At 62.3% G+C, this 22,313-nt stretch overlaps 1 protein-coding gene across 3 annotated transcripts; it reads left to right on the top strand.

Annotated features, from left to right (window-relative positions):
* Positions 1 to 1,977: 1,977 nt before the first annotated feature.
* On the top strand, positions 1,978 to 20,329 carry Atp13a2 (ATPase cation transporting 13A2). Of its 3 annotated transcripts, none has more exons than XM_047561718.1 (29): positions 1,978 to 2,153; positions 8,387 to 8,481; positions 8,564 to 8,746; positions 8,831 to 8,889; positions 9,045 to 9,159; positions 9,406 to 9,485; positions 10,434 to 10,511; positions 10,682 to 10,751; positions 11,346 to 11,480; positions 11,561 to 11,627; positions 11,703 to 11,834; positions 13,114 to 13,269; positions 13,763 to 13,873; positions 14,118 to 14,164; positions 14,254 to 14,442; positions 15,451 to 15,657; positions 16,094 to 16,186; positions 16,266 to 16,425; positions 16,521 to 16,641; positions 16,741 to 16,865; positions 17,463 to 17,623; positions 17,724 to 17,840; positions 17,932 to 18,011; positions 18,179 to 18,331; positions 18,411 to 18,507; positions 19,094 to 19,317; positions 19,397 to 19,548; positions 19,660 to 19,829; positions 19,910 to 20,329. In XM_047561718.1, exons 1-29 carry the CDS (start codon positions 2,144 to 2,146, stop codon positions 20,045 to 20,047), a joined length of 3,525 nt encoding a protein of 1,174 aa, XP_047417674.1. In that variant the 5' UTR covers positions 1,978 to 2,143; the 3' UTR covers positions 20,048 to 20,329. The 3 variants fall into 3 exon arrangements, with proteins under 3 accessions (XP_047417674.1, XP_047417682.1, XP_047417689.1); XM_047561726.1 differs by having other exon boundaries at positions 19,734 to 19,829; XM_047561733.1 differs by lacking the exon at positions 19,660 to 19,829.
* Positions 20,330 to 22,313: the final 1,984 nt, after the last annotated feature.

Here is a 22,313-nt window from a genome sequence, read left to right on the forward strand (position 1 = left end):
GCAGGTATAGCTCCTTCCCAGATGGCTCAGGAGGGAGCCTCTTGAATGTCAGGCGGCCTTGGCAGCAGAGAGAACATGGGGAGCAACCTTGCAAGGCAGAGCCCTGCTTCTGGGAAGCTTCTAACCCAGACCCAGGATCGAAAGAAAGCACCTGACCTCCAGAGCATCTGTTATCTCATTTCATCCTCTCAAAGGCTGCCATGTCACAGGGCAGGAGAGGCTCGGAAAGGGAAAGGGACTTTTTTGAGAAAGCGACCAATGCACCCAGGTCTTTCTGATGCCTGGGACCAGCCCCTTGCCACTGAGCCACTGTCTCTTGGCAAGGCCATCTCAGCGAGCCATTCCCAACCCCACCCTCCTGCTGCCCCGGAAGTCTGGGTTCGCTGGTTAAGTAGCCTTCTGGGCATTGGGCTAAGCCCTGGTGGGAGGACACGGAGGCTCTGAGAAGTTAAGCACCCGGTCCCCACTGGAAGTGTCACCTGCTGGTGAAAAAAGTTTTATGTCCTGGCTTAGTGAAGATAGCACCATGCCCAGGTGGTCAACAGAAATGGGCCCTCCTAGGGCTGGGGAGATAGCTCAGTGGTAGAGTGCTTGCACAAGGCCCTGGGTTCAATCCCCAGCACTGAAAAAAATAATAATAATAATAATAATGGACCCTCCAACCTGCTCCACCAGCAGCGTGCCCCGGCTTGGAAAATGACTCTACTGTCCCCAGCTGCTCAGGTCAACATTTTGGGGGTACATTTTTTTTTTTTTTTGGTATAAAGGATCAAACTCAGGGATGCATTACCACTAAGTCACACTCCCAGCCCTTTTTATTTTTTATTTTGAGACAAGGTCTCACCAAGTTGCTTAGGGCCTAAGTTGCCTGGGCTGACTTCCAACTTGCAATCCTACCTCAGCCTCCTGAGTCACTGGGATTACAGGTGTGGGTCACCTTGCCAGGGGCACATCTTTGATTCCACACATTTCTGCACCTCCACATCCCATCCTGTCCACCCTTAAGTTCTGCCAGTGAGCATTCCAGTACCCAATATTCATGTAGCTCTTGCTGCCAAAGCCTCCTGTACCCCACCATCTCCAACCACCACAGCTCTGCATCCTTCTAGTACTTTCCACAATAGGTTATTGTTGGAGTTTTGTTTTGCTTGCCTTGGGCTGCTTCCCAGTGCTCGGTAGGCACCATGGGGACAGGGTTGTGTCTGTTGGTTCACCTGATGTTCCAACGCCTAGAACTGTGCATGATACTCCATAAATTCAAATCGGACAAGAGACGGATGGATCTAGTACAGAGGCCATGGACCCTGGAGTCAGAGGAATACTGTTTCTGTACCTGTCACTCTGGGGCAGTGAGCGCCAATGCTCCAATGTGTTCAAGCATGACATCTCCAGTGTTTTTCAGGTCTCCCTGCATGCCACCGGTGCAGGTGTGTCTGTGGGTCACGCCTCCAGGCTTCTGGGCTTGGGGTATACCTTCACCATCTCGCTGGCGTTCTCTAGGCCTCCCATGTGCCATCACAGCGTCTTCCCGCATCTGGGTGCATTTTCCTGGTCGTATCTGCCCCTGGGAGTCCAGCAGGTGTGTATTCCTTCTATCCTTGACATTGATCCAGCAGTGCCACACTGTTTCAAGGGTTCTACATGCATGTTCTTGTCTGATCTTCACAATATGCAAGCATGGCTGACGTCACTGTCATCCTACAGGTTAGGAAATGAGGCCCTGAGAGGTTAAGGGACTTGCCCGTGGTCGCGCGCCCTGGAAGAGGTGGAGGCCAGCGTGAACCAGTACGCTGAGTCCGTGAGCACTGACCACTGCGGTGTGCAGCCGGGGCGGTGCGTCCGCCTGGGGGCCGCTCTGCCTCCGGAGACCCCCGAGCGTGCGCCCGGCGGAGGCGCGCTGGGACTACAAGTCCCGGCAGCCCGGGCGCGGCGCGGGCGGACGCGGGCCGCAGGGGCGGGGCGGGGCGGGGCGGGGCGGGGCTTGGCGGCCGCAGACCGACTGCAGCAGCTCAGAGCCGCGCCGCCGCCGCGCCCGCAGGTGCCGCCGCGTCCCGCGCCGCCCGCGCCCAGCCCGCGCCGCCAGCACCGCGCCCCGCTGGGGCCTTGCGCACGCCGCGGCCGGCGATGAGCGCGAGGAGCCGACATGAGCGCAGGTGGGTGCCCGCCCCGCTCGCGCCCGCCCCGCGCGGCCCCGGGCCCGCCCCGCGCTGCATCTCCCAGTGGCGGGGGCGGCGACATCCCGCGCCGCGGGGTTGCGAGCCGTGGGAGCGGCCCGGGGCGGAGATCTCGGCCCCCTCCCCTCTACGGACGCCCTGCCCCGCGAGGCCGGAGCCCGGGATGGCGCCGCGATGGCCGACTCGCCCCCTCTCCTACACCGTGGCGGGGTGCCACGGTCCTGGGGGCCCTGGGCGCGCGACCCCTTCCACTGACTTGCATCCCAGCCCGAGTGACAGTGTCCCGGTGGGGAAAGTGGTGCGCCACCCGGGGCCCTCGGGGCCTCCGGGCAGGTACCCCTCTGCACTGAATGAATGACCCGGGAAGGCAGGTCTCCTCGGGGACTGGCTGAGTGTCTTGGGGGCACAAACACCACTCCAGATCCCCTGCCTCAGGCCCCCCAGGACCACACCCTCCAAGCTCCCCATCCCTGCATCAGAGCCCAATTCCACCTGCTGAGAATGAGGCCCACGGACCTCTCCTGCCCAGAGGGCCGCAGCTGCAGCCCCCGCAGCCTGCCTCTGTCCGTGTCCTCCACAGCCCACAGCCTGGAGGGTATCCAGGTGAGGAAGGGGACAGGAAGGGCTGAGGTGCGGCCCAGTGGTGGAGCTCCTGCCCAGCACGCAAGGCCCTGGTTCCATCCCCAGCACTGCAAGAGGAGAGGAGAAGCCAGGAAAAATGGCCCTGGGACTCCAGACCCAAATACCACGCAGAGTCCCACAGGCCTGGCGAGGACAGGGGCTCCAGGCCACAGGGGAAACACAGCGAGGTGGGAGGCAGCCGCCTGGCCGGGTGCCAGGTCATCAGCAGGAAGCCGGGACTTCCGCAGGAAACTAGACGTTCCCAGATGGTTTTGACTGCAGCCCCTCTGCTCTACAGAGCTGGCGTCATTGCCCCAGGCTGTGAGCTCAGACCCTGGCCAGGCTTGGCCACTCGTCTGCATGACTTTGTACCTGTTAGTCAACATCTCTGGGTCTCATTCTCTCATTTTTTTTCTTAATATTTTTAGTTGTGATGGGCACATACCTTCATTTTATTTATTTATTTTTACATCGTGCTGAGGATCAAACCCAGGGCCTCACACGTGTGAGGCAAGCACTCCGCCACCGAGCTACAATCCCAGCCCCTCATTCTCTTTTTAAAATTTTTTGTGGTGCTGGGTGTTGAACCGAGGACCTTGGGCGTGCTAGGCAAGTGCTTCTCTACTGAGCTACCTCCAGCCCCAGGCCTCATTTTAAATGGGAAATTCTGGTTTTTCTTTTCTTTTTTTTTTTTTTTTTTTGATACCAGGGATTAAACCCAGGGACACTTATCCACTGAGCCACATCCCCCGCCCTTTTTGTATTTTATTTGGAGACAGATTCTCACTAAGTTGCTTAGGGCCTTGCTAAGTTGCTGAGGCTGGCTTTGAACTTACAGTCCTCCTGCCTCAGCTTCCTGAGCCGCTGGGATGACAGGCATGCGCCACCACATTAAATGGACGTTCTAATCTATATTTTCCATGTGAAGATGAACTAAATAAAAGAAGAATGTATTCGTTCAGATCCACATTTCCACCTTCTCCCTTTCACGTTATATGACGCTGGGCAAGGAACCCTGTTCCTCAGTTTCCCCAACTATAAAAGGGGGATGATGCTGGTCCCCGCTCAGGATTGTGTGGCGACTGTGAGCCACTGAGATGTCGTGGTCGCCCTGGACAGTTCTCACCCACCCAGGCTGCAGGGCCCGCGCTGGGCTGGCCTGAACTGGCAAGAGCTCAGACACCTCCCGTGAGCCTCTGAGCTGCTGGCTGTGAATAGGGATGAACAGGCCCACTCCATTTTTTGACAGGTGTCCTGCCTGACAGTGTGCCCTGGGCTTGACCCTTGCCAGGACTAGGGTTCCACAGGTGTGACTTCCGACTCCTGCAGTCTCTTCCCCACCCCTTCCCCAAGGTTGAGGAGGAAGCATCCTGATGAAATGGTGGGCATGGGATAGACAGAGGAAGAACTTCCCAGAGGGAAGGAACAGAAAGGCCCTTTAGGAAGAGGTTGGAGCCTGTGCGCCTCACAGCAGACTGACCCAGGGCTGGGTGGACATGGACATGTGGCTCCTGGCACCTAGCCTCAGGCTCCGCCATGTCTGCAGGGTGCATTCTGCATTCACTCAGTGTTTACCAACCCTGGCGTGAGCAGGACCTGGGAGAGCCCATGCAAGGCCGCGGGCGAGGCTGGCAGCAGGTGGACAGTGTGGGCTTCCCAGCTTCAGGACCGTCCCTGGACAGGCTGCCTGTGGCAGGCTCAGGGTTCTCATTTGTGAAGCAATTAGGAGGCCCAGCCGAGAGCCTGTGCGGAATGGAGTCCGATCAACAAGCCCGCTTCCCTCCCTGCCTGGGATCATGCCTGGGATCGCTGCGGCTTATGGTGAACAGGCCTGGGGCACAGCTGTGGGTTTCAGCCTGGGGGATGGGAAGGAAAGGGTCTGCCTGGGAAGTGGGCCAGAGAAGAAGCCACACACCCTGGGCAGGGAGCCACCACCTGTCAGGCCTCAGGAACCTCAGGCACCTGCTTTGGTGACTACTCTTGCTTCTCCTGTGAACCAGTTGCACACAGGATCTCTGGGATTGTCACCTAGAGATGGGAAATGGAAGGCCAGAGATGCCAAGGCACCTGCCTTATGAAACACAGCTTGCTTGGCTGGAGCCAAGAGCACAATTTAGCCACCGGGGTGGGACCCTACCACTGAGCCACTTCTCCAGCCCTTTTTATTTTTTATTTTGATGCATGGTCTCACTAAGTTTCTTTAGGGCCTCACTAAATTGCCCCGGCTGACCTCAAACTTTGGGATCCTTCTGCCTCAGCCTCCTGAGTTGCTGGGATCACAGGCATGGGACACCTCTCCTGGCCCCAGGAGCACAATTTATGATGCAAATGCTCATGGAGATGTGAGGCCTTGCCCCTGGGGCTTCGTGTCCCAGACGCAGCACGTGGGGAGGAGGACTAGATGCACAGAGCTGCGCTGCGCCCTGGTGACCTGAGGCACTCTTGCCCCGTCGCCACAGAGCCATGGAGCACAGCCCTGCACCACTCTGGAGCTGGTCTCAGGGGCGTCAAGAGCTGTGGCAAAGCCCAAAAGGCTGTGGCTTGCTGGCGGCCGAGGACCTGCAAGCCCTGCACTGCAGACACCTGTTCTGAGTGCCCCCCACCCCGCCCCAGGTTCCACCCCAGGCCCCCCGGAGAGCAGAGGCCCCAGCTGCTCCTTGTCTGCAGATGCGGAAGGGAAGGAAGTGGAGCGCTTCCCGCGGCCCCATGCGTGTGTGTTGGTGTGTGTATGTGTGTGTGTGTGTGTGTTGGTGTGTGTGTGTGTATGTGTGTGTGTGTGTGTGTTGGGGTGTGTGTGTGTGTTGGGGTGTGTGTGTGTGTGTGTGTGTGTGTGTTGTGTTTGTGTGTGTTGGTGTGTGTGTGTGTGTGTTATGTGTGTGTGTGTTGGGGTGTGTGTGTGTGTTGGGGTGTGTGTGTGTGTTGGGGTGTGTGTGTGTTGTGTTTGTGTGTGTTGGTGCGTGTGTGTGTGTTGGTGTGTGTGTGTGTGTGTGTGTGTTGGGGTGTGTGTGTGTTGGGGTGTGTGTGTGTGTGTGTTGGGGTGTGTGTGTGTGTTGTGTTTGTGTGTGTTGGTGTGTGTGTGTGTGTGTTATGTGTGTGTGTGTTGGGGTGTGTGTGTGTGTGTTGGGGTGTGTGTGTGTGTTGTGTTTGTGTGTGTTGGTGCGTGTGTGTGTGTTGGTGTGTGTGTGTGTGTGTGTGTGTGTGTGTGTCCGCCCTGGAGACCAGCCTCTCCCTGGAGCTGCCACTTGCTCTGAGTCACCGGCGCTGGGAGAGGGCCTGGGCGCCGCAGGTGGGGCTGTGGCTCCCTCTGTTTCTGAGTCATCCTTTCAAAGAGGCTCGGAGGCTCCGTGCCGTGTCCTGCTCTGATGGCACCCCCGTGGGCCCCAGAGCCCCATCAGGCACTGACTGCCCGGCTGCTCCCTCCCAGGTGGGCGTCTGTGCCAGCGTCCGCCACAGGGTCTTGCCAGGAGGGGAGATTCGCAGGGGCTCGGAGGCTGTGAGCGGCCCTTCTGTCCTCCCACCATGGTGGTGGCTCGTACCTTCAGTCCAGGAGGACAGGCTGCTGGACTGCTGGGTGAGCCCAGGTGGCGCAGCGGTGCCGAGGGCCAGTCTGGGGAGAGAATCTCAAGCCCACCTGTCCACGGGCCCGGGTGCCGCAGTCCCGAAAGAAGCAGCACTTTGAATCCCCGTTCGCCACCCTCGCTGCTTCTCAGGGGTTCCGAACACTGGCGGGTGAGCGAGGGCTGCTCGTCTCCACCCTGAACCTCAGCCTCCAGGGAGAGGCAAGCAGCCAGGCGAGGACCAGACCCAGAAGCGCCGGTCAGAGCCCAGCCTGCCCTCACTCTCCGGCCCCCCACCACCTCAGATGAGAGCTGACCCCCATCCTGGCCAGCTGGCTTCACAGCTGGGGGTCTGCGACCCCATTCTGGCCATGAGCCAAGTGAAATGTCCCCCAGACACCCCTGCCCCGGCCGGTGAGCACAGGTCTGCAGCCACAGGCAGGAGGAGGAAGGAGCCAGGTTCCCTCACTGCTGCACCAGTCCAGGGTGACCAACACCCAGGCTTCTCCTTTCATCAGACAAATAAACCCCTTGTTTAATTAAAAAACAAAACCAGAAAAACCCAGCTTGGGAGTCAGCCTGCCTGGGCTCGTGTCCTGGAATTACCATGAACCTGCTGAGTGATCTTTGACAAGTTACTTAACTTCTCTGACCCTCTTCTCTTGTACAAAATGGGACTGATAATCATGGTTACCTGGCAGGGTTATTGTGTTAACCATGTAGATGGGACCAGGAGCAGAGCCCCGTATCTGCTGAGTCCTTGGGGAATGTTGGCTAGCTTGACGTGTGTGTGTGTGTGTGTGTGTGTGTGTGTGTGGTCTCAGGTGTGCTCAGCGAGTGCTGTACCTTTCAGCCCCACCCTCAACCCCTCTTCAGATTATTTGCTGGGCTCAGGAAGCTACAGCAGCCCAAGGGTGTGGGGACAGACCAGCTGAGAGGCTGGGCACACTGGGACCCTGGCAGCTGTTTGGCACACTCTGAGCTTGTTCATAGAAACTTAGAAGGGCTCAGATTGGAGGAGTTCAGGTTGAGGGGGAGCCCCACACCTGCCTGACTTTCCCAACCCCTTAAGGAACTTTCCAGAAGCCCTTGTGAAGTGGGCAGCTGCCCAGCACCGCCCCACCCTGCTGAGGAACCGATCCTGCAGGTCTAGGGAGGAGCCCAACATCCACGTGTCTCCCAGGTCCTTCAGGGGTCAGCACCCAGAGAGGCCCAGCCGCTTGGGGTGCAGAACACCCAGGGCCCACCTGCTCTGCTGAGAGCACAGCTCATCCGCAGGGGCGGCAGGAGAGAATTGCGGTGGCAGCCTGTTTGCCCCACATCAGTCCCGACTCCTGTCTGCTACTCCAGGCCTTTGCTGGATACCAGGACCAAATGAGAATGTGCCCTGACCCCGCCCTCCGGGTGGGGCAGATGAGGATGGAAAGAGGGACAGTGAGTTCCAACAGGCTAACAGCTGGCCATCAGAGCTCAGGGACTCAGCAGGCCCATCCTCCTGTTCCGGGTCACGTCCTTTGGAGGTGGCCTGCACAGGAGGAAATACAACGCCAATTCAGAACAAACCGGCTGGGGATGTATCTCAGCTGGTCGACTGCTCGCCTCGCATGCACGGGCCCTGGGTTCAGTCCCCACCACCAGAAACAAACAAAAAAAAAAAGGACAGGTGCCACCCCTGTAATTCCACAGCTTGGGAGGCTGAGGCAGGAGGATTGCAAATTCAAAACCAGCCTCAGCAAAAGTGAGGTGCTAAGCAACTCAGACCCTGTCTCTATGTAAGATACAAAAAAGGGCTGGGTGTGGTTCAGAGGTCGAGTTCCCCTGAGTTAATCCCCGGTACCCCAAAAACCCGAGCAGAACAGCCGGTTGCGGGCCCTGGAAGACTGGGGCCACTGGATTTATCGGGCAATCCTAAAACAGCTTGTCCTTTTACAGAAGGAAGAGGAGGCCTGGGTGCTGCTGGGCGGTGGGGCCCTAGGTCACATCCCCAGCGTCGCAGAAAAGAGTCCTCAAAGACCCTCTCCTTTCCGCCCACAGACAGCAGCCCTCTCGTGGGGAGCACGCCCACCGGCTACGGGACCCTGACGATAGAGACATCAATCGATCCCCTCAGCTCCTCAGTTTCATCCGTGGTAGGTGCAGGGGCAGCGGGCAGCGGGCAGGGGCCGCCCCGCCTGGCGCCGCGCTGGCCTCAGCCCGCCTCTCCGCCCGCAGAGGCTCAGCGGCTACTGTGGCAGTCCGTGGAGAGTCATCGGCTATCACGTCGTGGTCTGGATGCTGGCGGGGATCCCTTTGCTGCTGTTCCGCTGGAAGCCCTTGTGGGGGGTGCGCCTGCGCTTCCAGCCCTGCAACCTGGCCCGCGCCGAAACACTCGTCATCGAAATAAGAGACAAAGAGGTGAGCGGCGGGGCGGGACACAAGGCAGGGGGTCCTCAGGCGGGGCGGGGCCTCATCCAGGGCTGAGCCCCGCCTCCGTTCCAGGATAGCTCCCGGCAGCTCTTCACCGTCCAGGTGCGGACCGAGGCCATGGGCGAGGGCAGGTGAGGCAGCCCCGTGGCCCTTCCAGGAGCCCCCACTTCCTCTGCGCCCTCCCACAAGGCTCTGATGCCTCCGTCCCAGCAGGGGACGCGAGTTCTGGTTTGGGGAGGTCTGGGGACAGCTCCGAGCTGCAGAGTAACCCCCAGCTCCTCCCCAGCCTGGAGCTGTCCCCCCAGGCCCAGGCAGAGGATGGACGGAACCAGGTGGCTGTGGGGGCAGCACCAGAGGGGACATGGAAGGACACCGCTCCACTCCACAGGCAGCAGGAAGCGGTGAGTGGACAGCTGGCTTCTGGACGAGTCCTCTCCCCTCTCCTGGCCTCAGTTTCTTGAACTGTTCCGTGGGAGGTGGGGCTCCATGTTCTCCATGAGCCTCCTGATTCTGTGGTCCCACACCGAGGGTGCCACCTCCTGCCCCGCCTCCCTGCCTGTGTTCCTGGCCCGTCTGCCCTCCCTGGCCACCACACACTGCTCCCCATGGGACCAGGGCCCCCTCCTACCCTGCCTCTCTCCCAACAGACTCGGGTGCTGCGGTACTACCTGTTCCAGGGCCAGCGCTACGTCTGGATGGAGACCCAGCAAGCCTTCTACCAAGTCAGGTGGGAGCCAGGCCAGAGCAGTCTGGGTGCCTCTGCTCCCCAGGGAAACCTTGGGAAAGTTACCGAGCCTCTCTGGGCCTTGGGAGGAAGTGACCCCAGCCTCCTGGGGCCATTTGAAGGTGAAGTGTACGTAAAGCTCCACACCACATCTGGCCACCGCCGTGAACCTGACTGGGGGCCCTGGACTCAATCCGCTTGGGGTTCTGTCCCCACCTGCCAGAGGTCCTAATTTGAGTCTCTGGGAAGCAAAGCCCAAGATGAGGCAGGGGCAGGGAGTGATCTAGACGGTGATCCCAGGCGGGACTGGGAGGGGATGTTGTCAGGCCGTGGCCCCTCAGGCACCTCTGGGGATTTCTTCCAGCCAGTGTAGAGCATGCACCTCGGGGTGCTGTCCCCCAAGGAGGGAGGGAGCGGGGACACTCGCCCATCAGCTCCTGACCATTTTGGATCGTGGCTGCACCTGGGAGCACACTGCTGTGCTCGGGGCCATTGGGGCCAGGTGTCCTCACGTGAGGACAGGCCACACCACAGGGACAGTAGAGGGCTCAGGGCATGTGTGCTGCATAGGGTGCCGGCACTTCCCAGCGCTCTGCACTCCCACCGTCATGTGACCTGCCCACAGCCCTGTCACTGTCCCCATTCTGCTGATGAGAAGATTGAGGCTCATAAGTTAGGTGACTCGCTTAAGGTATCCGTGTAGATGGTGCTTGTCCCTGAGTAATAGCTGCTCTGGTCACCATGAACTCTCCGTCATCTCTCGTTGTCCTTCCTTGGTGAGATGCTGGAGGCCGCGTCAGAGGAACAGGGCCCACTGAGCCCAGAGTCCCTGAGGGAGCTCCTTCCCAGGCACCCAGCGTGACAGATGGGGCTCAGTAAGGGCCTGGAGCCCCAAGTCCCGAGCCTGTTGGGCTGTCACCCACACGAGGGTCCTTTCCCCACCCCGTCCAGCCTGCTAGACCGTGGCCGCACCTGTGACGACATCCACCGTGCTCGCGCCGGCCTCAGCCCCCAGGAGCGGACCGTGAGGTGGGTGCTGCCGGGCCAGAGCTCCCGGCTGGGCCCTGCCTTGCCCTCCCTGCCCTGCTCACCTGCCTTCCTAGGGACTTGGCTTCCCCAGTATAAAATGGGGAGCTGTGTGACCGCAGGAGGGCCCGGCGGCCACAGCCCCTAGTGACAGCCAGCCCCGCCTCTTACAGGAAGACCATGTACGGCCCCAATGTGATCAGCATTCCAGTCAAGTCCTACCCACAGCTCCTGGTGGATGAGGTAGGGCTGTCGCGGACCCTCCCTCCGGTGCACACGTGCTGGGCGTCTTTGACCCAGGGCTTGCCTCCGCCCGCCACTTGATGGTGGCAGACCCGACCAGTTGTCCCCTTGTTGGTCCCCTCAGACGGCAGTCAGCTCAGCTGGCAAGAAGCCAGGTCAAGGACTCAGAGGTTGCACCCAAGGTTTGGGCTGGCGGTGGGACTGCCTGTGGGGAGACGGGAGGCGGATGCCCCATGGAGCAGCTGCCCTGCCCCGTGCCAGGCTGTGCCCTGGCCCCTGGCGCCTTCCATGGGTGACCGTCTCGTTCTCCAGCAGCCCTGTAAGACCAGGCTCCTCTGCTCAACAGAAGGAGGCCAAGCTCTGAGCAGGGGCAGGACGTAGTCAGGGTCACTCAGGGACAAGGGCAGCCCGTGACCTGGACGCCTAGAGGAAAGTGTGACCCTCCCGCCTCTGACCCTGGGGCAGGCTCGGGAAGCCTGATAGAAATGGCAGGCTGCCCTCGGCCCTCCTGAGCCCCCCAGGCCCTCTGCTCCCTGGCCTCTGGCCGGGCTGCCCTGGGGGCCCGGTCCTCACGTTGCCTCACGCCCCCGCCAGGCACTGAACCCCTACTACGGGTTCCAGGCCTTCAGCATCGCCCTGTGGCTGGCCGACCGCTACTACTGGTACGCCCTGTGCATCTTCCTCATCTCCAGCGTCTCCATCTGCCTGTCGCTCTACAAGACCAGAAAGGTGAGGGGCGGGGGCAGGCAGGGGCGGCAGATGGTCCCCACGGGCCGCCACCCACCCACCTCCTGCCCCTGTGCCCACAGCAAAGCCAGACGCTGAGGGACATGGTCAAGCTGTCCGTGCGGGTGCGCGTGTGCCGACCTGGAGGAGGTGAGGAGCCAGGGCCCGGCGGGGGGCTGGCGGCGACCGGGGCGGCGGCCCTGCTGAGCTTCTACCTGCCCGCAGAGGAGGAATGGGTGGACTCCAGCCAGCTGGTGCCTGGAGACTGCCTGGTGCTGCCCCCGGAGGGCGGGCTGGTGCCCTGCGATGCCGCCCTGGTGGCTGGCGAGTGCGTGGTCAACGAGAGCTCGCTGACAGGTGAGCCCGGCCCCAACCCCGCCCCAGCCCGCTCCCGGCCACCCATCCTCTGCCTGGGTCACGAGTGTGCTTGAGGTTTCTTTTCCCTTTTCTTTAAGTAACAATCCCGGCTTCGGCACTAGCTGACCCCACACCCTGGGCTCATGGCTTAACCCGTTTCCCCTCCTGTAAAAGGGGAACGGTCACCCCTGGACAGGAGGTGCACAGTTAAGCTCCCAGTGTGTGTGAAGAAATGTCCACCTTCAGGGCCTGTGGACCCCAAGGCACCTGGGAGAACATGGCGCACGGACGGGTGGGGGTCCCGCTCACCACCCGCTCCCAGGGCGGGACAGTGAAGGGCTCCGGGTGTCCTTCCACACCTGTCTCAGCATTTGTGGAACCTGCTCGCGCTGATGCACGCTCGCCCCTTTTGTTTACGGCGTGAGATCACGTTGGTGTGCTTTGTGCTCCTGAGTGACACTCGTCCTGGGCACGCGTGCTTGCCACCCAGAGGCTGCAGGGCGGGCGGGTCGTGCCCAGGTACTCTGGGCCGCAGCGATGAGTGTTGGATACGAGTTTGCAGCCACAGACGGTGCCGCCATGGTGGCCTGTCCTGTGCATCTCTTAAGCCTGGGGATTTTTCTGTCTGCAACGCGTCAGGTCTTGGTGGCGGACACCAGACAGAGTTTATTAAAAACCACGGAGTGGTGACTTTTGCCAAGGAGTTGTTCTGGCTGGAGTTCTGTTTGCCATGTTAGGACGCGGCACCCTCGGTTTGGCCTGCTCCAACCGTCCACACCTGTCTCCTCCGCCTACCTCTTGGGGACAGAGCCAGAGCCTGGGTTGTCCCCAAGTCCCTCCCAGAAACCTGCACACAGTAGATGCTCCCAGGCACTCAGTAAGGGACTGCCACTCTGCCAGGCAGCCTCCCGGCGCTCTGTGGCGGTTGTGGCTCGCCCCTGCGTAAGTCACTGTGTTGATCTGAGTTACAAAACTGACACGCGCTTGTGAGAACAGTCCAGATGGGAGAGAGGCCCCTGCCCTCGGTACAGCGTGCGCCCCACAGGCCCGCTACCCCCCAGAGCTGGTTCCTGGGACCTGGCCGCTGCGCGTCTTCACATCTTTTGCCTTCTCCGAGCCTCGGTGTCCTTCTCTATAAAATGGGATCGTGATTTCACACCTGGGTACAGAGTTCAGTGAGACCCAGGGCTGAGGGAGCAACTCCGCCTGCGGTTCCTGGTTCTGTGGGGGAGGGGACGGCCTGAGGGCCCTCGGTGGGCTCACAGCGCACCCTCCCCAGGGGAGAGTGTGCCAGTGCTGAAAACGGCCCTGCCCGAGGGACCCCGACCCTACTGCCCAGAGACGCATCGGCGGCACACACTCTTCTGTGGGACCCTCATCTTGCAGGCCCGGGCCTATGTGGGACCCCAGGTCCTGGCGGTGGTGACCCGGACAGGTACACACCTGGAGGTGGGGAAGAAAACTGGGCTCAGCACCTGGGAGGAGAGGTGACACAGGCAGGGCAGGACCCGGGGCCCCTGGCCCCACACCCGCTCTGCATTGCCCTGCTGCCCGGTCGGTGCTGCAGTGTCACCGCAGCCGGCAGAGCAGCGAGTGCTGGAGGGGGAGGGGTGTGGCAAGCAGGAGGGAGTCCACTGTGTCTTTATGCCTCCCGGTGACTCCAGAGTTTGAGGCAGGAAGATCAGAAGTTCAAGGCCAGCCTCAGCAACTTAGTGAGACCCTGTCTAAAAAATAAAAAGGGCTGGGGACGTGGCTCAGTGGCAGAGCGTCCCTGGGTTCAATCTTAACCACAAAAAAACCCAAAACCCATAGGAGGCCGGGCCAGGCCTGTGAGCATCCCACCTCAGCACCCAGGGTGAAACGGGGGTGGGAGGTCGGGAGGCCTGCCCGCCGAGTTCTCCAGCCTTGGTTTCCCTGCCTCTCCCCAGGGTTCTGCACGGCTAAAGGGGGCCTGGTGAGCTCCATCTTGCACCCGAGGCCCATCAACTTCAAGTTCTACAAGCACAGCATGAAGTTCGTGACTGCCCTCTCTGTGCTGGGTGAGTGCGTCCCTGTACCCCACCCTGCTGTGCCCCACTTACCTGCATGGTGCAGCGGCACATGCCTGAAATCCAGCCAGTCGGGAGGCCGAGGCAGGAGGATCATAAGTTCAAAGCCAGCCTTAGCAACTTAGGGAGACCCTGTCTCAAGATAAAAAATAAAAAGTGCTGGGGAGTGGCTGGCGGTGGCGCCCGGGTTCCCATCCCCAGCCGCAGAACCCTGAAACCCCACTCCCGCCCCCAGCTCTGCTCGGCACCATCTACAGCATCTTCATCCTCCACCGCAACCGGGTAGGCGCGGCCGGGGCTGGGCGGGGCTGGGTGGGGCTGGCCGGCGTGTCCAGCGGGCCTGCCTCAGTGCTCACAGAGCCTCCTGCCAGGTACCTGTGAACGAGATTGTGATCCGGGCTCTGGACCTGGTGACGGTGGTAGTGCCACCCGCCCTGCCGGCCGCCATGACCGTGTGCACACTCTACGCCCAGAGCCGGCTGCGGGCACAAGGCATCTTCTGCATCCACCCGCTGCGCATCAACCTGGGGGGCAAGCTGCGGCTGGTGTGCTTCGACAAGGTGGGCTGGGGGCTGGAGCGGGGGCGCAGGGTCAGCCCGGCCTCCTCACCTGGTGCAGCGGCACCAGGGCACGGCCTGCCTGACACCAGGTCCCATCGGGGTGGACGTGTCAGGGGCCCCCAGGCCCACCCAGCTCCACCTCCCAGCCATGGTCTGCTAGATGGAATGCCCGAACCATTTACTCACTGTTCAGGATCCATTGAGGACCTACTGTGTGCCTGGGGTCCAGCAGTGACCAGCACAGACATCCTCACAGACTTATTCTGGTGTCCCCACCAGAATAAGAGCCAGCAAAGGAGATGCCGAGGGCCAGAGGCTCAGGGAGGGCGCGTGTGGGTACCTGATGGGGGGTGAACGGGGCAGCTCCAGAGAGGGCGCTGGGGGAAGGGTCCTCCCAGCATGGCGTGCGTGGCCTCACTGGGGGGAGGGGCCAGCAGGAGAGGGGCAAGGGCAGACACCCCAAGGTGGGAGCAGCATGAGGGACAGGCGGACGGTAAACCTGGGTGCAGTGAGCAGTGGCGAGACCAGGTGGGCAGCACCTGGTCAGCAGAGGCAGCAGGTCCGACCCGGTTCCGAGGGTGTCAGGGGCTGAAACCTAAGTGGGGAATGCGATCAGATGCGCACAGGCCCAGGCTCGTGAGGAGCCGGGCCTGCAGCCGGGCAGGTGGACTGGCAGGGCACGGGCGGGCACGCACAAATACACGGAGTGCTGCCTGTGGCCAGCTGCTCCTCCGGTCCCGTGAGCAGGTGGGGAGCAGAGAAGCCACCCGCGGGCACCGTGGCAAGGCCTGCCTGCCCTCCTTGATTCTGGGCAGTTACAGGGGAGGCTTCTGGGAGGAAACGCCAGGCAGAGAGCCAGGGACCAGGGCGGCCCCAGCAGAGACCCGGGGGCAAGAAAGGGCTCCGTGTCTCCAGCTCTGGCTTCCTGGGTTCCCATGGGACTGCCAGACTGTGCCACCCAGTGGGCACAGCGCATCCCAGGACAGGACTCTTGGCTGTCCCCCGCAGACAGGCACCCTCACCGAAGATGGCTTGGACGTGATGGGGGTGGTGCCCCTGAAGGAGCAGGCCTTCCTGCCGCTGGTCCCCGAGCCCCGCCACCTGCCCATGGGGCCCCTGCTGCGAGCACTGGCCACCTGCCACGCCCTCAGCCAACTCCAGGGCACCCCGGTGGGCGACCCCATGGACCTCAAGATGGTGGAGTCTACTGGCTGGGTGAGGAGGCTGTGTCCCGGGGCAGTTGGGCCTGAGTCCCACCTCGTCCTCACGCCTGGTCCCTTGGGTGCTCTCTGTCTGTCTGTCCCGTGGGTGGTACTGGCAGGGCCTTGTGCGGAGGGCCGGCTGCGTGCTGGCCCTGGGGCCTGTCTCTGGTTCCTCCCCGAGCCCCAGCAGGCACACTTGAGACCTGCCTTCCAGGGGGCCAACAGGCCAATGGAGACTTGGAATAACTTGTTGGGGTCACCTGACAACTTAGAGGCAACAGAGCCCGGGTTTGAATTTGAGTCTACCCGTGCCCATGCTCCAAACTCCATGCTCTTAACTCCTGCACCACCCGTCCCCTGTGAAGGAAGTCTCCTCTGAGTCTAACTCGAGTCCCCCTGTCTCAATGGGCGAGGCCCCTAGGTGCCAGCCTTCTCTGCTTGCCTCCCAGGTCCTGGAGGAGGGGCCGGCAGCAGACTCGGCACTGGGGACGCAGGTCTTGGCAGTGATGAGACCACCTCAGGATTCCCAGCTGCAGGGACCGGTGAGCTGGGGGGTGCCTGTGTGGCCTGGGCCCAGGGCTGGGCTCCAGAGCCAGCCCCTCACTGCCCCCTGCCCTGCAGGAGGAGCCCCCAGTGCCAGTGAGCGTCCTCTGCCGCTTCCCCTTCTCTTCAGCTCTGCAGCGCATGGACGTGGTGGTGGCCTGGCCAGGGGCCACTCAGCCCGAGGCCTACGTCAAAGGCTCCCCAGAGCTAGTGGCAGGCCTCTGCAGCCCTGAGACGGGTAAAGGGGACAGGTTGGGCCTTGGCACAGAGCGGCTGGGTTTCCAGCCTCTGCCTGTGCTGCGCTCTGTGCCCGTGACGCGCCCTCTCCCGCAGTGCCCGCTGACTTCACCCAGACACTGCAGAGCTACACCAGCGCTGGCTACCGCGTCGTGGCCCTGGCCAGCAAGCCCCTGCCCATTGCACCCAACCTGGAGGCCGCTCAGCAGCTGACGAGGTGGGCCCGTCTGGGTGGGCGCCCAGGGAAGACGCCCCTGCCAGTGACTGCCAGTGGCCCACACCCTGTGACCTCTGACCCTGTCCTCCCAACGCCCAGGGACGCCGTGGAGCAGGAGTTGAGCCTCCTGGGGCTGCTGGTCATGAGGAACCTGCTCAAGCCACAGACGACGCCAGTCATCCAGGCTCTGCGGAGAACACACATCCGCACTGTCATGGTGACAGGTACCGTGGCCCGCAGCGCCTGGCTTCGGAGGGGAGAATCTGCTCAGTTCTTGGCAGAAGGAAGAGGTGCCCGATGCCCACTCCTGGGTCACCTTTCTGGGGCCAGGCCATCTTGAAACATCTCGTGGATCTTCACAGTATCACTCACAAACGTAACTGCCACCCCCACTTCACAGATGAGAAAACTGAGGCTCAGTGGAATGACCTCCTGGGAGCCCAGGTTTGGTGTCAGACAGTGTGGGTTGCAGCCCAGCTGCTCACCTGCTGGGTGACCTCTGAATTCCAGTTTCCACCTCTGAGAAGCGGGGGTGATGGTGGTGGCCTCAAAGCTTGTGCCGGGCTCATGGGCAGAGGAGATTCTAAGTGGGGGAGACGGCAGCAGCTCGACCCTGGGCACCCGGCCGTCACCATGCCGCACCCACACGCTGTTCCACAAGCCTGAGGGACCCAAGCCCAGGCCCCTTCCTCCAAGCCCCTCAGTGCCTAGTTCTGAAGAGGAAACAGGGCCAACGGCGTGACTGACCTGTAGACCTGGGGGTCAGGGTGAGGGTGGCCCCTGGTCAGGACTAGACTTTGACTTTGCCCTTTTCCCGCCAGGGGACAACCTGCAGACAGCAGTCACTGTGGCCCGGAGCTGTGGCATGGTAGGCCCCCAGGAGCACCTGGTCCTCATCCACGCTACCCGCCCTGAGCGGGGACAGCCCGCCTCCCTGCAGTTCCTGCCCGTGGAGCCCTCCGCAGCCGCGCACGGGGCTAGGGTAAGGCTGACCCCTCACCACGACCCCGGCTGTGGCACCTGACCCAGGTCCCAGCTCTCCGAGGGGCAGGGGAGCTAAGCCGAGCTTCCTGGGCCCCCAGGATCCTGTCCAGGCTGCGAGCTACACTGTGGAGCCAGAACCCCGGCCCAGCCACCTGGCCCTTGGTGGGTCCACCTTTGATGTCCTTAGGAAGCACTTCCCCCAGCTGCTGCCCAAGGTAGGGCTGCCCTGAGCCTGGCACCCACTCCTGCCGCTCTGCCCTGCTCTCGCCCCGACGGCTCCTCAGCCCTGCCCTCGCTGTGCTCCAGGTCCTGGTGCAGGGCACCGTCTTCGCCCGCATGGCCCCTGAGCAGAAGACGGAGCTGGTGTGCGAGCTGCAGAGGCTTCAGTGAGTGCCAGGCGGGGGGCTTGGCCTGCGGGGTCCCTGCGCTGCCGTCTCGGGCACTGGAAGCCCTCCTGGGTCTGCTGTGTCGGAAGCCACTGTGGGCACCGGTGGGCATTGCTCAGCCCTTGGCAGAGGGAAGAGGTGCCCTCACGACACACCCTCCCCATCAGGTACTGCGTGGGCATGTGCGGGGACGGTGCCAACGACTGCGGGGCGCTGAAGGCGGCCGACGTGGGCATCTCACTCTCCCAGGCCGAGGCCTCCGTCGTCTCGCCCTTCACCTCGAGCGTGGCCAGTATCGAGTGCGTGCCCATGGTCATCAGGTGAGGCAGCAGGGCTGGTGGGCGGCGTGAGGCCCACCCTGCCCGCTGGCCTGCCCTCATGCCCAGGCCTGCTACCTAGGGAAGGCCGCTGTTCCCTGGACACGTCGTTCAGCGTCTTCAAGTACATGGCCCTGTACAGCCTGACGCAGTTCATCTCGGTCCTGATCCTCTACACGGTGAGCGCCGCCCCGGGCAGAGCAGCTGGGAACCGCACGTTCTGGAACTGGCCGCCTCTTCCACCGAGTCAGGCAGTGAGACTAAAGCAAGATGGAGGTCCTGGGCACAGGGCCCAGCACACAGTAGGGCCTCAGCCATGTAGCCCTATCGTGTGCTAACAACCTGCCCCTAATTCCAGGAGCTCCCGTCTGCAGGGGAGACAGGCAGAGCCAGGCAGGAGTGGGGCAGGGGTCTTGACTGCCCCAGGTGGCAGCTGTGCCACGCCCTGCTCGGCAGGGGGCCGCCCTGCTCCCCGGGAGTACAGGTGCAGGGGAGGTGCAGACCTCGGACCTGTGTCCGTCCCCACGTCCCCCCGACAGCTGGGAGCCACACGGCAGAGCCCAGGCCTCCCTCAGGTTTAGGACGGTGCCCCCGCGTCTGACTGGGGGCCTTGCTTCCCCAGGCCGGAGCTTCCCTATGGCTGGGCAAACGCTGGCCCCTCAGACGGGAGGGCCTGTGCCTTTCCTGTCCCTGTCACTGGGGCTGCCCCGGGGCTGGGCCAGGCCAGATCTCAGCAGCCCCTCTGCCCTCCCTCCCCTGCCACAGATCAACACCAACCTGGGGGACGTGCAGTTCCTGGCCATCGACCTGGTCATCACCACCACCATCGCGGTCCTCATGAGCCGCACGGGGCCAGCTCTGACGCTGGGGCGGGCGCGGCCACCAGGGGCGCTGCTCAGCGTCCCCGTGCTGAGCAGCTTGCTGCTGCAGGTGGCCCTGGTGGCTGGCGTGCAGCTCGGGGGCTACTTCCTGGCCGTGGCCCAGCCGTGGTGAGTGGAGCAGGGTGGCTTCCCCCCCCCCCGTCACCCCGTCGCCTGCATACCACGCTCACCGGACCCCAACTCCCAGGTTCGTGCCTCTGAACAAGACGTTGCCCGCGCCCGACAACCTGCCCAACTATGAGAACACCGTGGTCTTCTCTCTGTCCAGCTTCCAATACCTCATCCTGGCCGCAGCCGTGTCCAAGGGGGCGCCCTTCCGCCGGCCGCTCTACACCAACGGTGCTGCTGCGGGGTGGGGCGGGTGCGGCCGGGGCAGTGGGCGGCCCGAGGGGAGCGTGGGTGCGAGCGTCCAGGGCACGGCTCCTTGCTGACAGACTCCCCCACCCCCAGTGCCCTTCCTGGTGGCCCTGGCGCTCTTGGGCTCTGTCCTGGTGGGCCTCATCCTGGTCCCCGGCCTCCTGCAGGGGCCACTAGGACTGAGGAACATTGCGGACACCTGCTTCAAGCTGCTGCTGCTGGGCCTGGTCGCCTTCAACCTCGTGGGGGCCTTCATGCTGGAGGTGGGGCCCGCCGCGGTGCAGCGCTAGGGGGATGTGGGGCTCGGCCGGCAGCCCGCTCACACCCCGCCTGTCCCCTGCAGAGCGTGCTGGACCAGTGCCTCCCCGCCTGCCTGCGGCGGCTCCGACCCAAACGGGCCTCCAAGAAGCGCTTCAAGCAGCTGGAGCGGGAGCTGGCTGAGCAGCCCTGGCCGCCGCTGGCCGCCGGCGCCGTGAGGTAGTGCGGGCCGTGGGCGCGCTGGACACTGGACTTCCCTGCCTCTGAGCCACCAGCTGGACCCGTCTCTAGAGATGCCACCACCGTCACCTCCCACAGCCCTGAGGTTGGCTGTTGTCACACTCCTATGCGAGAGAGCCTGGCCCGGCCTTCCCTGCACCCTCCCCCCAGGAAGTGCTGACTGTTGCCCCCCACTTTAGACCATGCTGTGTAGACAGCAGCCACCAACTCTACCAGGAGCTACTGTCATTTAGCAAATAAAGTCATGATGTTTTCCTGGCTCGGCCAAGCCTGGCTCGCGCTTGAGCACCGTGGACCTTCCTGCTGCCCAGGAGAAGCTGTGTGGCCCCTCTGTGCCCAGATCACACTGGACAGCCCTGGCTGGGCTGCCTGTCATCCGACAGTGGTCTTCTGTGTGCAGCCCGGGCTGGTGCGCGTTGAGCACCTTACACATTTCCATTTACTCCTCCGCGGCAGGTGCTGTCCCCACTTTCCAGACGAGGGACCTGAGGCTTAGAGGTCTTGTCATAGAAGCGGGACCAGCGCGCGGGATTCCAGCAGGCTCTTGACCGCCTGCCCTCCTGCGGGGGAAGAGGAGAGACGGGCAGTTCCTCCCCTCCGGCCCGCCTGCCGCCCCCACATCCCTGGTGGTGATCCTGGTCCAGCTCCTCCCTCACAGAATCCAGGCTCCAAGCCCAGGTCCCCCCGCCAGAAACACACACTGTCCCCCGGGAGGGTGGGTGGGTCTGACCTCATCCACCAGCGGGCCGTTGGCCAAGCCCCTCTGCTCTGGAGACGCAGCTGGGCCTGGCTCATCTGGGCAGGGCGAACAGGAAAGAAAGGCCGTTTCCTGCCTTCCAGAGGCCCCTGCCAGACCCGTTACTGGAACCCCTGGTGCGGTCCCCAGGCCTGCCCTAGTGGGAGCTGGAACGTTGAGTCCAGCCAGGGAGGAGGAGCGGGCGTGGAGAGGTGACAGGGGCAGGCACGTGCCCGTCTTCTGCACCGTGCTGAGTGCCCAGCCAGCAGCAGTTCAGGGTGAAAGATGCTGGGTTTGTTTTTGTTTTTGATTTTTTTTGTAGTTGGGTGTGGACAGAATGCCTTTATTGATTTTTGTGGGGTGCTGAGAATGGCACCCACGCTGGGCAAGCGCTCCGCCCCTGAGCCACTAGGCCATTTGTTTCTGTTTGGTTTTGTGTTTTGGTACCAGGGATTGAACCCAGGAGTGCTTAACCTCTGAGCCACACCCCCAGCCCTTTTAGGGTCTCACTAAGTTGCTCAGAGCCTCACTGAGTTGCTGAGGCTGGCTTTGAACTTGTGACCCTCCAGCCTCAGCATCTCAAGTCGCTGGGACTACAGGGGTGCACCACTGTGCCCAGCTGGAAGACGCTGTTGAAGGAGAGATGGGCGGACGTAGAGGCCTGAGATCAAGTGCCTCCCCTCCCCTTAAGATAAGCACGGTCCCAGGTCCCAGCCTGTGGGCATGGGCGCAGTGTTACTGGTGGGTGGTTTCCTCTCCTACCTCGGAGGGATGGGGACTGACTGTAGCCAAGGGGTAAGGGAAGCCAGGGGGGGCTGGGACCTCTGCTGTCCAGGTGACAAAAGCCCCTGCTACATTGTAATGCACACAGGGCAGGGCATAGGTCCGCAGCCCTGGAGCATTGGGAACAAGCCAGGCAGGACGCATTTAGTCCCTGCCTAACAGGAGCTAAGGGGAAGGTGGGAGGATGGGCCCAACAGGATAGGATGGGCCTTCAGGGTCGCCAGGGTCTCCATCAGGGTGTTTCCGCTCACCCCAACTGTCACTGCTGCTCAGGCCTAGGCCTCCCGAAGGCAGGGGACCTAGGACCCCCATCCCCCCACCAGCCCTCTCTCCCAGTGTTCACTGACCTGCTGCTCTGAGCCTGGCCCGGTGCCCAGCGAGCAGAAACTGAAGATGAGCGGGGCAGATTTCATCTGTGCTTCCACGGGCCCAGGACGGCTCACGGGGAGGGGGACAAGACACAGGGCAGCCAGACCTCAGGAAGCAGTGGAGTAGTGAGGACATGTCCAGAGGAGAAAGGGGAGGCTCCTGTGGAGGAGGCTGGCTCCCCGGCCTGGAGGAGAAGCAGTTGGTAACATGGAGAACGAAGAGCTTGACCAAAGGCCCAGTGGCAGGAGGGGGAGAAGGCCGACCACAGTGAAGGGCCGGGACCTGGGAAGCCACAGGGAAGCTTAGTCAGCATCCAAGTTACTGTGGGAAGCTGGTGAAAGGCTTTCAGTACAAGGGGGCC

The sequence above is a fragment of the Sciurus carolinensis genome, chromosome 1 (genome assembly GCF_902686445.1).
Source record: "Sciurus carolinensis chromosome 1, mSciCar1.2, whole genome shotgun sequence".
In the NCBI taxonomy this organism is placed as follows: domain Eukaryota; kingdom Metazoa; phylum Chordata; class Mammalia; order Rodentia; family Sciuridae; genus Sciurus; species Sciurus carolinensis.